The 11583-nt window shown below is 36.9% G+C and overlaps 2 protein-coding genes across 3 annotated transcripts in view; one reads left to right on the top strand and one right to left on the bottom strand.

Moving 5' to 3' along the window:
* Window positions 1–681: 681 nt before the first annotated feature.
* buc2l (bucky ball 2-like) lies at window positions 682–4321 on the top strand. Its single transcript, XM_051915168.1, has 5 exons — window positions 682–840; window positions 1253–1486; window positions 1861–3846; window positions 3970–4047; window positions 4177–4321. The coding sequence occupies exons 2-5, from the start codon at window positions 1255–1257 to the stop codon at window positions 4221–4223; spliced, it is 2343 nt and encodes a 780-aa protein (XP_051771128.1). The 5' UTR covers window positions 682–840; window positions 1253–1254; the 3' UTR covers window positions 4224–4321.
* Window positions 4322–5660: 1339 nt separating this feature from the next.
* The window catches only part of si:ch211-217a12.1 (alanine aminotransferase 2-like), a 33454-nt gene continuing 27531 nt past the window's right edge, over window positions 5661–11583 (bottom strand). For both annotated transcript variants that reach the window (XM_051915180.1, XM_051915181.1), the window contains 4 exons: window positions 10370–10544; window positions 10119–10274; window positions 8605–8717; window positions 5661–6815 (listed from right to left, as the gene is read on the bottom strand). In XM_051915180.1, coding sequence (XP_051771140.1) covers window positions 6725–6815; window positions 8605–8717; window positions 10119–10274; window positions 10370–10544 — 535 coding nt within the window. In that variant the 3' untranslated portion in view covers window positions 5661–6724. The remainder of the gene's footprint in view (window positions 6816–8604; window positions 8718–10118; window positions 10275–10369; window positions 10545–11583) is intronic.

Below are 11583 nucleotides of genomic sequence, written 5' to 3'. Positions count from 1 at the left end.
TTGAACCACCATGATATTTCGTTCTCTTCTAAAATGTTTGATTTGATTTCCTTAATATTTCCAAACACTTTGACAGTGCATTGTCTATAGATTATTGTTATCATATTTCTAAAATTATATATATCTATAGAAATAAGACACATGAGCATTAATCAAGAAATATCCACCTTTTATTTTGTAGATGGCTGATCAACTAGCTACAGGAATTGTGAACTGTCTATCTTGTCTGCATTTATTTTGCTCCCCTGACTGCAGCCATCTAGTCTCATCTAAGGTGAGGCAGGGCATCTCAAACGAGCCTATCATCTTTCTCTGTTTGCGGTTGTTGTATATGGTTACAACGGAGAAGTTTTTCCTTCCCCATTCATACGAATCCGTGAAAATGACTAAAAACGCTGTATTCTGCTGGTGGGCCATTAGATGGCGATGAAACACTATAGACTGAACATGTAATGCGCATGTGCATGACGTCATCGCTTTCACAGATTTGAGTTTTTGTTGTTTACGCAGAGCCCGTTTTCAAAAACTTGCACTTGGAAACCCGTTTTTGCGTTTTCAGGCCACCAAAACGCCATTGTCGTGTAAATGAACGGCCAAAACGCATAAAAAGTTTTCCGTTTTTAGTTGAACGTCCCCAAATAGAGTCAGCTGGACTGCCTAATCAGCTCATGCTCCATCCTAATTAACACGACATTCTAATTAATAGGTCTAATTATTTGGGTGTAGTATTCTCTGTGTTCGCAACACACTGTTGATTTAAACTTGTGAAAAACTGTGAATTAACTTTTATTGTAATTTCAGGTTTGAGAAAGCTTTCCATTCGGTGTAGAAAACTTCAAGGTAAGCACTATGAGAAATATAAATAAAGCCACACATTCTGTTTAATAATTAATTTTTAATAGGTTAAACAAACCATTCAATTGCTATCAAACATTTGATCACTGTTTGTCATAGAATGCTAGCAAAGCTTAAGTACATGTAAAATAAAAGTCACAATGAGGTGTGGATGGATAAGTACAAGTTCTTGTTTAAAAAAAAATAAAAAATATAATAAATATATATATATATATATATATATATATATATATATATATATATATATATATATATATATATTAAAATATACACACACAGGCTAAAATCATCCCTCAACAAAATTTAGAGAATTTCTTCAGTTCAAAAACAAATGTCTGACTGTAGTTTAAAGACTATTCTGGCCAAATTACTAAAACCCTGTCTTGTTGTGCTCCAGGTATGGCTGCTATAGTTACCCAAGAGCCCACTGGTGTTATGGCAGGTGTACTGAGTGGACCACTGCAAGCACAGGCCCCTCTGCTCCCTGGTCCTCTGCCCTCCAGAGTGTTACACCCAGATGAGCAGCTCCAGCGAAACCAGCCCTTATACGTTCCCACTGTCCAGCCTCATTTCCCATATCAATGGTCCATGTCAACACCATATGTTCCCTACAGTGGACTTCATGGGTTAGGTATCTTCTGAAGCATGCACATTTCTTTTCTCATTTTACTGAATATTATTAGGGTTGCTATTGATTTTTTTTTTTTTTTTTTTTTTTTTTTCTCTTTTTCTTCAGACATGGATTTCAATTTAATTATACTGTGAAGCAATTTACTTTATTTGCTGTGTCTTTATTTATTTTTACCAAATGAAGATTTTTCTATAATGTTTCTGAAAGTTTTTCGATGGTTTCTTTTCTGGATGGTTTTTTAGCACATTAACCTCTCAAATGAGTGAAAACATGGAGGAACCTGCATGCTTTTCATAATATAAAGTGTGATATTTACTTTGCAAGATTTAAGTCTGTGATTTGAAGATCCTTTTTTTTTTTTTTTTTTCCCCAAGGTTATGGCATGATGCCACTATTACTTCCACCATGTTTGGAAGTCCCTGGATACATGATTCCTCATGCTCAACTGCCCATATTGGACTACAGGCATATAACTCCCCGTGTGGCTCCAACTATTGCCCACCAGACCCACCGCTCCCATTTCCAAAACAATGTGCCCATTGGTCGTGTAATGGTCAGCTCAGAGGTGCAAACTGAACCCCTTTGTCATAGCATAGACTCACATGGACATGCAGCAAGATCCCAAAATTGTTCTGAATCAGGTAGGGGTACTGGCTGTGGTAGTCCAGTGTCAACATCACCCTGCTCCTCAGATAACAAATCTGTAGCTTGCCCTGAAGGTACATCCGTGCTGACTCAAAATTGCAACGCCACCAATGCTAATTACACTACTGGTTTATCTGCTGTTCCCAAGAGTGAAGTCCTCCAAGCTGAACGGGTGCAAATCAAATGCAGCGAAATGCCTTCTGGGCTTAAGATCTTTCAGAACATGGAACTAGCTGGTCATAACGAAACTGACCTTTTGCAGTGTAGCTTGGCATCTGTACAATCTTCAGAGGATGTCGTCTTGTGCTCTTACCAGTCATTAGCATTAAGGAAGGATAAACAGAGGGTTGAAGCTGGGATGTTAAGATACTCCAGTAAGCATTGTCTCCCTGCTTGTACAGAAGTTAATGTAACTTCTCCATCTTGTAGAACTTTTAAAACATATCCTAAGCCAAGCAGATCCGTCATTACCCAAAGCATTAAAGCAAAGAAAAAATCAGAAATGCCATTTCAGGCAGAGGTAAAGGAAAATGGAAACTCTTCCAATGTTCACTTTAAGATTCTGCGGCTGCCATTTGACATACAGAACCATAACCAGCCTTGTCAGCTTGAGGCTTCTATCTGGTCGGTAGAGTCTTTGATCCCGTATGTGCCTTCCAGTGAGTGGATGATAGAGAATGGTCTTCTAACCCCTCAGAAACCTTTGAGCCCACTGATTGAACCCAGTGACATTATCTCAAAGCCGAATTGTGTTCCTGTAGGAAAGAATCTACAAACTGACGCATCAACTAAAAATCATGGTCTTCCACATCAACTAGAAGCCTCTATCTGGTCGGTAGAGTCTTTGATGCCATATGTGCCTTCCAGTGAGTGGATGGTTGAGAATGGGTTTCTAACTCCTCAGAAACCTCTGAGCTCCCAGATTAAACCCAGTGACGTTCTGTCAGAGCTGAATCGGTCTTCCACTAGTGCTGTTTCAGTAGGGGAACATCTACAAACTGGTGCATCAACAAAGCGTGTGAACTCCCTCAAGGCCTGCTCACCATACCGTCCCTCAACAAGCTGGCTGGCTGACTTTGGTAATGTATACTACTACAGTAAGTTACCCGTTGTACGACAACAGCCTAATGTTCCAGAGAGGCAACTACCAAAGATGTCCTTTGCCATTAGTCTTGAATCTTCTCCTCTCAGAAATGGGAAAGAGACCAGGGACCAAAGACCAGTAATTGGTGTCTCAGATCAGAAGCAAAGATCATTTCATACTTGCAAGTACAAAGCAAAAAGCAGTCCGAGGCTTGCTGGATCTGCCATGACGTGTGGTTTGGTTTCTCATTCCACACTGGAGAAAAAACTTCCCTTCTGCCCATCATGTAGATATGACACAAAAGGAAAGGATCATAGAAAGCTTTCCTTTTCAGATGGTCTTGGCTGCAAAAGAGAAGAGATTGCTGAAGTGAAAACCTTTGACAAGAAGAGGGCTACTGATGGAGTCCATGATACCCAAAAAATGATTTTAGGAAGTCATTTGGCAAAATGCTGTGCTGCTTATCAGCCTAAAATAAAAGAACAGACTGGATTGTGTGAAAACTGCCAATGCCTTAATAACAGCCCTGCTCAAGATAAATGTGTTGACCTTGAATGGAGAATTTGGGAAACGAGTGGGGAAGACTGGATTATCAACCCAAATAAGAGATTGTTACAGAGACTGCAGAAAGGTAGGGCTGCCAAGAGACTGTTGCCCAAATTCTCTACATTTTTTTTTTTTTTGTTTATATATATATATATATATATATATATATATATATATAATGTATGTTACCAATATCTTTTTCTGGTAGACAATGCATGGAGAAGTATGCAGGCATCTAAAACTGAAAGAAGGATCCGGAAAAAAGAAAGAGAAGAATACACGCAAGGTAAGTTAATTTGTGTCTTGAAAGAACTGTGTCCCTATTATACCATAACTGTATGTATTTAAAATCCCTTTTACGTAATCACTTAATCTTTTGTTTTTTGTTAATTCCCCCCCCCCCTTATCTCTCCAGAGCTCACACAAGAGGGAGACACAGTGCACACCCCATGGAGAAAGTGAACACGCATTAATGTCACAAATGTTTAAACCCGTTCGTCACTCAAATACTTAAGTGTCATTTTTATGCAGTGATTTAATAAAGTACTTATGACTGTAAACATGCTGCATATTGCCTTTATCTTTGAATCTTCAGAAGTTCCATTTGAAATGAAATGTCACTAAAGCACATGAATACATTGTGTGAATAACTATGTATGTAATATACACAGTACTGTGCAAACGCTTGAGCACATTAGATGCTTTTACAAAAATACATTAAGACTGTTATATCTTTTTGCTTTAATGTGCCAGAAATCTGAATTTTACACAGATCTGATCTCCCCAACAAGTCAGTCTGACCGAGCAAGAGGTGCTGTCTGGAGTGACTTCAAATATGTTTAAAGGGATAGTTCACCCAAAAATGAAAATTCTGTCATTTACTCACCCTCAGATTGTTCCAAACCTGTATAAATTTCTTTGTACTGCTAAATGCAAAGGAAGATATTTTGAAGAAAGTTTGTAACCAGGCTGCTTTGGGCCACCATTGACTTCCATAATAGTAGTAAAAAAAAAATACTATGGAAGTCAATGGTGGCCCAAAGCAGCCGGGTTACAAACTTTCTTCAAAATATCTTACTTTTGTTTTCAACAGAACAAAGAAATTTTATACAGGTTTGGAACAACCTGAGGGTGAGTAAATGACAGAATTTTCATTTTTGGTTGAACTATTCCTTAAACAGGAGACTGTTAAAGCCAAAGTGTTAGTCCTCAGAAGCAACTGAAATTTTGAATATGCATTAAATGTTACCATAGATTAAGGATGAGACAAAGTGTACACATGCTTGATATTTGATTTGATTGGTTAGTAATGCGATTCTAACACTCTGCCTGATACAGAAGCAAAGGTGACAAGGACCAAAATTGATTTAAAAGTCATATATGGAGAGAAAAAAATGTCCTCATTTACTCACCTTTGTCTTTCATATCAATGCCTAAATGACTTGTGAGTGTAGTGAATTGGGAGACCATTACTGTAAAGCTAGACTTTAATGACAAGTGAATAACATTTAACTCTGTTCCTTACATAAAGCCTCATTTGGCTGTGGAAGCCCCTGGTCCCCATCAACTTGATGATGACAGACTATTTTGCACACAATGAAAACACATGATGACCACTGACTGTTTGCTTGGTTTATTAAAAGCTATGAATCCCAAATGATACCACTAGATAGCTCAACTATCGGTTTTGAAACTGAATGAGAAGTTTATTTCTGCTACAGAAGAAGTGATATCGCCATCTACAGTGTGTTTTGCCCTTATTCACCCAAACTTGTCAACAAGGCTTTAGGCCAATGTGAGTGCATTAGCAGGAAGTTGCTAAATCACAGGTGTTTCATGTATGAGTTGAGGACATGCCTGCAGCCAATGATGAGGCTGAAACAAGTACATCCAGTGCAATTAGGCACTAATTAATTTTACTTTATTTTATTTGTCTGTCATATTGAAGTGTCATTTTCACTGTAAGTTATCTGTACTTTTACTCAAGTATGGTACTCTTTACACCTCTGGTTCCCATTCCCATCATGGGATAATTTTTTTATTTTATTTATTTTTAATTAATTTTGATTACATTTATGAATTAAACAGCTTGTAAACATTCTTTATCAATAGAACAAAATGAATTAATATGTTAAACATGAAAGTATTATGCAATTATTTAAGACATTTCTCCTTATAGAACCTTTTTGGCCTAAAGGGTTCTTTAAAGAACTCTAGCGGTCTATATAGAACCCCACTGAACTTTTTTTTTTCCCCCTAAGAGTGTGGCAGAAATGCTGGCAATGTCAATGCGTGGTGTGTTCGTACCACTGTTCACAAGTTCAGAAATATTATTTGTAAAGTATTTAATTTATTCCTCATATTTAATTTATTTTTATCATGTTTACACATATATATTAACCAACTGCACAATGAGATTTTTTGCTAACAAAAAATTCCTCTTTTCCATGTTCACAATGTTAAATTTCTTAACACTGTAAGAATACAGCAAACAAACATTCAATAAATAATAGAATCAATCTTAATAGAAAATTATGTGTTAAAATTTTACTAGTAAAATAGCATCAATATTTTAATTGTTCACCACAAATGTAAGTTAGTTTTTTGTCCCCAAAAGCCTTTGAAATTGCCATTTATGGAAGAGCCTGTGACTACACTCAAAGCTGGAGGTATACTACAGTAGTCAACATTTGAAGTGGATCAAAACCTTTCATCAAAGTTGTCCTAAAACCTTCTTCTTAGGACAACTTCGTTCTTAGGACAACTTTGATTAACTTTTTTGATCCACTTCAAATGTTGACTACTATATATTATCCTCTCAGCATGACTCGTGTTCACCTCACATTTTGCTGTGAGATAGGACTTCGTTCGCATTGCAGGTATTTACCCAGAGCACATCTCAAAAGTGATGTAGCTTTATGTGTGAAATTGGGGATTTGGTTAAGAAAATGAGATGGCCAGGGTTAAGAGTATTGGTCCGTAAATTGCTGGTGAAACTCCTTAATCTTGTCCAACACTATCTTCAGTTTCTCTTTTGGAGGAAGGATGGTCATTCTGTAGGAGAAGAACGCAAAAAAGCAGGTACACAGTTAATCAACAAAGGGATTGAAACACTGTCAAGAAAGTTTAATAATTCATAGTGTTAGCTATGGTGTTAATATTAATCTAATTTGACTGGAGCTCTAACCTTGAAACCCTAATTATTCTCTCAAGTATAATCCAAAGTAAACTACATCCTTGATCTGTATTGAGCTATAAGCAGTTTATGATGTGCAATGGTCATGTGAATGGGCTATCTGAGTTTAATTATCACACTTTAAAGGGTTAGTTCACCCAAAAATGAAAATTATGTCATTTATTACTCACCCTCATGTCGTTCTACGCCTGTAAGACCTTCGTTCATCTTCAGAGCACAAATTAAAATATTTTTGATAAAATCCAATGGCTCAGTTAGGCCTCCATTGCCAGCAAGATAATTAGCACTTTCAGATGCCCAGAAAGGTACTAAAAACATATTTTAAAAAGTTCATATGAGTACAGTGGTTCAACCTTAATATTATAAAGCGACGAGAATACTTTTTGTGCGCCAAAAAAACTAAATAATGACTTTTCAACAATATCTAGTGATGGCCGATTTCAAAACACTGCTTCGAAGCTTTACGAATCTTTTGTTTCGAATCAGTAATTCGGATTGCGTATCAAACTGCCAAAGTCACGTGAACTATTGAAATTTCAAAACACTTATGACGTAACGAAGCCTGGTTTACTGAAATCACGTGACTTTGGCGCTCTGAATCACTGATTTGAAACAAAAGATTTGTAAAGCTTCGAAGCAGTGTTTTGAAATCGGCCATCACTAGATATTGTTGAAAAGTCATTATTTTAGGGGTTTTTTTGGCGCACAAAAAGTATTCTCGTCGCTTCATAACATTAAGGTTAAACCACTGTAGTCACGTGAGCTGTTATGTTTTTAGTACCTTTCTGGGCACTGAAAGTGTTCATTGTCTTGCTGGCAATAGAGGACTCACTGAGCCATCGGATTTCATCAAAAATATCTTAATTTGTGTTTCGAAGATGAACAAAGGTCTTACGGGTGTGGAACGACATGAGGGTGAGTAATTAATGACAGAATTTTCATTTTTGGGTGAACTAACCCTTTAATAGTATCTATAGTTTCTAACTAAACAGGCTGTGTGACTGTGGGGAAAAATGCTGATTGTGTGTAGCCACACCTTTAGACTGACAGCAGTTGTCGCTATTTGAGCGAAGTAAACACAATAATAAAAATATCTGATCATCCTCCATAATGCAGTCACTAGTTGCGTCTCAAATGATGCACTATACACTATGCACTTATACACTATGTACTTATGCACTATGCACTTATACACTTATGTACTTATGCACTATGTACTCATCCATGTAGTGCGTGAACTGTATAAGGTTATTTTGTCATTTAACAACGGAGTCAGATACCCCCTCTCCCTCCGGTACGTAATTAAAGCTGCAACAGTTGAGTGCATGAAGTGTCCAACATTCCACACTTCGTTTTTTCCGTTAATTTAGTGCATCATCCGGGTATTTAAAGTGCACTTTTTCTTTTTGGAATTTTCTGTGTGAACGCACTAACTATTTACATCTCATACCATCTGTATTCTTGTGTTACCAAGGCAACGACTGATGCATTTGAAAAACCGGTGGTTGACCCGGAGGAAACCTACACAGATTTCAATTTACTGTTTCAATTCACTGTTTCAGATGTTAATTCACTGTTAATTATAACCAAACATGAGCATATCAGTGGCTGATTTTATTAATCTGGATTGTATAAAGGAAGAGTAACCTGAAATGGTAGGTGCCATCTCGCTGTCCAAAGCCGCTGCCGGGAACCAAACATATGCCTTTTTCTTCCAGAAGCTTCATACAGTAGAACATATCTGGAGATTGTCCCTTCTCCTAAAATTTGAGGGGATGGGGGATTTTGGTTAGCATTTTATGATACAGTTTACAGTAATTCAACCAAGTAAAAAAAAAAAATGAAAGGAATGGTTTAACAAAGAAAATATTGTTATAACTTACTTTAACTCATTGTCATTTCACTTTTTATGTGTAGGTCTTATTGTAAACCATCTTCTCATATTCACAATATAAGTGCTCAATTTGAACCTGATTCTAACATTATACTGACATGAACATAATATTCTACTAAAATATTTTGCATGTCTTATACTAATAAAGCCTAAAAAATGGATTTGTGCAATGTTCTGGGGCATTCACAGAATAAGAGAGGAAAAGTGTGTAGGCCATTTCTCACCCATATATGTTACACACACATGGTATTTATAAAAAATAAACATCAACACACTCCTAACCTTGTACAGTAGTGGCCAAAAGTGATGTTCGGCCTAGGAAAATTGACATCACCCTTTATTCAAATATTATTAGAAAAATTGTTAAAGATTTCTTAAGTATGTGCTTGGAGTCAATTGTTTGTGATAATAGGATGAAACATGCCAAATTTTATGGACATAATTTTTGACCAAGCTGTCACAAAGAAATTATGAATACATGCAAAAAACAAGAGAAAACCAACCAACGAAAGATTAATAACTGATTATGTTGTAGTAGTATGATTTTTCTGGTGAGCTTTTTGTTTATGCATTTTCGTTTTTGCATAGTAAAATAAAACCTGTAGTTTGCCTTTTTTGTCAAATAATTTTAGCAGATAAACAGCTTAACCAAGTAAAGTGTTTTGTTTTTCCCTCATGTTTACATTTTTTTTCTAAGTAGTGAATATCTTATATTGGCGCAGGGGATCTTTTATTTTGTCCTATTTTCCTAGTATTTTGTACCATTAAATACATCACTATGTATTTGACATTCATTTATTTCCCCTTTGATTTCAGGGGTAGTCAGTTTTTAGGGGTTGGGTCAATGAGCCATGTTAACTTAAAGGGATAGTTCACCCAAAAATGAAAATTCTGTCATCATTTACTCACCCTCAAGTTGTTCCAAAGCTGTGTGAACTATCCCTTTAAAGTGAGTCATGGTAACTTAAAGTGGAATATGCCCCATGAATCCCAATCAAGCCACTGCAAAGGGTAGTTATGGTGCAGTCACATTACAGCACATTAGCAAAAAAGGTCCATTGACTATTGTAAATGGTGTAGCGATGTATGAAGCACAGCGCACACAATCACTTTCAAACCAGGCAGCTGTTTGTTAGTTAACAAATTTACATTACCAAACAGACTTAATGCAAAGTCTGCATGGGGAAATATTTTGAAATGAACACCTTTAGAGATGCCCGTAAAAAAGAACAATAATTAGATTTAACTGAACACAGGCCGATTCTACCTTGGCCTCCAGGATGGCTTTTGGTGGGAGGTGGATACGTGGGAAAGTGTACATTGCACCCTGCACTGGGTTACATTTTATTCCTGGTACTTGATTCAAGATCTCTTGCGTCATGCTGGCTTTCTCTGCCAGTGTGGCCAAAGTTTCTGAGCGTTCCTGAAGACAATGGAGAAAAGGTTTGATTAGTTTCTTCTTTGCCAGATAAGTTTCTTAACTGGTACAGAGGAAACAATCAATGGGACGGTATAGACCTTGATGAATGTGCCATATGAGGGTTCATCTGGTTGAGGTGGATTGACCACCACATCTAGAAGAGCCTGACCAGGCACTGGAGGACACAGCCGCACAGACACCAGCTTAGTGAGTTGAACTTTCACCTCAGGGTCTAGATTTACCACCTCCATATAACCACCACGAAAACCACACCTTCAAGAAGCAAGACAGAGAGGTTTAGAGCTTAACTATTTACTTGATCTGTTTAAGGGCACTACTATTTAGTCAAACCAAATAGTTACTTTAACGATATCTGTGTATGCTCTTTCCACATCATCTCATAACCTTCATTTCAACTTATGAGGGAACAACAACGTGCTCAAATGTGCTTGTGTGACACTCAAGAACAAACCTCACCGGTCCTGGAACAAGTAAGTGTGTTTGAGCTTAAATTTGATTTGATGAGCTCTTCGTATGTGTGTTGATCAGTGTTTAAATGTGAATAAAAGTCATTGAAATCGTTGAAAAATTCATCTGTTCAACATAAAGCGATCATGTCTCTTCAGATGTCTTGAACCTTTTGAGGTGTCAACTTTTGGTGTAATGGCTTAAAGGGTTAGTTCACCCAAAAATGAAAATAATGTCTTTAATATTACTATTAATAATTAATTAATAATATTACTCACCCTCATGGCGTTCCACACCCGTAAGACCTTTGTTAATCTTCGGAACACAAATTAAGATATTTTTGTTGAAATCCAATGGCTCAGTGAGGCCTCAATAGCCAGCAATGACATTTCCTCGCTGATTCATAACGCTCCGAAGCTTCCTGAAGCAGTGTTTTGAAATCGGCCATCACTATATAAGTCGTTATTTTGTTTTTTTGGTGCACCAAAAATGTTCTTGTTGCTTTATAATATTAATATTGAACCACTGTACTCACGGATTACAACAAAAATATCTTAATTTGTGTTCCGAAGATTAACGAAGGTCTTACGGGTGTGGAACGCCATGAGGGTGAGTAATAAATTACATTATTTTCATTTTTGGGTGAACTAACCCTTTAAGCTTTCAACTGAAAGAGAAATCTCTCGGGTTTCAAAATATCTTCCCTTGTGTACCAAAGATAAACAGAAGTCTTATAGATTTGGAATGACATGTGGGTGAGTAAATGATGACAGAATTTTCATTTTTAGCTGAACTAACCCTTGAAGTAAAAATGTTATTAGGAGGAGTCCGAACTGGACCCAGA

The sequence above is a fragment of the Ctenopharyngodon idella genome, chromosome 12, assembly GCF_019924925.1.
Source record: "Ctenopharyngodon idella isolate HZGC_01 chromosome 12, HZGC01, whole genome shotgun sequence".
Taxonomy (NCBI): Eukaryota; Metazoa; Chordata; class Actinopteri; order Cypriniformes; family Xenocyprididae; genus Ctenopharyngodon; species Ctenopharyngodon idella.
Note: the sequence above shows the minus strand (reverse complement) of the source record. Positions and strands in the feature narration are given on the sequence as shown.

Excerpts from the sequence above, each read along its gene's own strand:
- buc2l (XM_051915168.1), top strand. The coding sequence starts at position 1,255 with ATGGCTGCTATAGTTACCCAAGAGCCCACTGGTGTTATGGCAGGTGTA. Across the intron at positions 1,487-1,860 it reads CAGTGGACTTCATGGGTTAG|GTTATGGCATGATGCCACTA; the intron begins GTATCTTCTGAA and ends TTTTTCCCCAAG. Across the intron at positions 3,847-3,969 it reads GTTACAGAGACTGCAGAAAG|ACAATGCATGGAGAAGTATG; the intron begins GTAGGGCTGCCA and ends TTTTTCTGGTAG.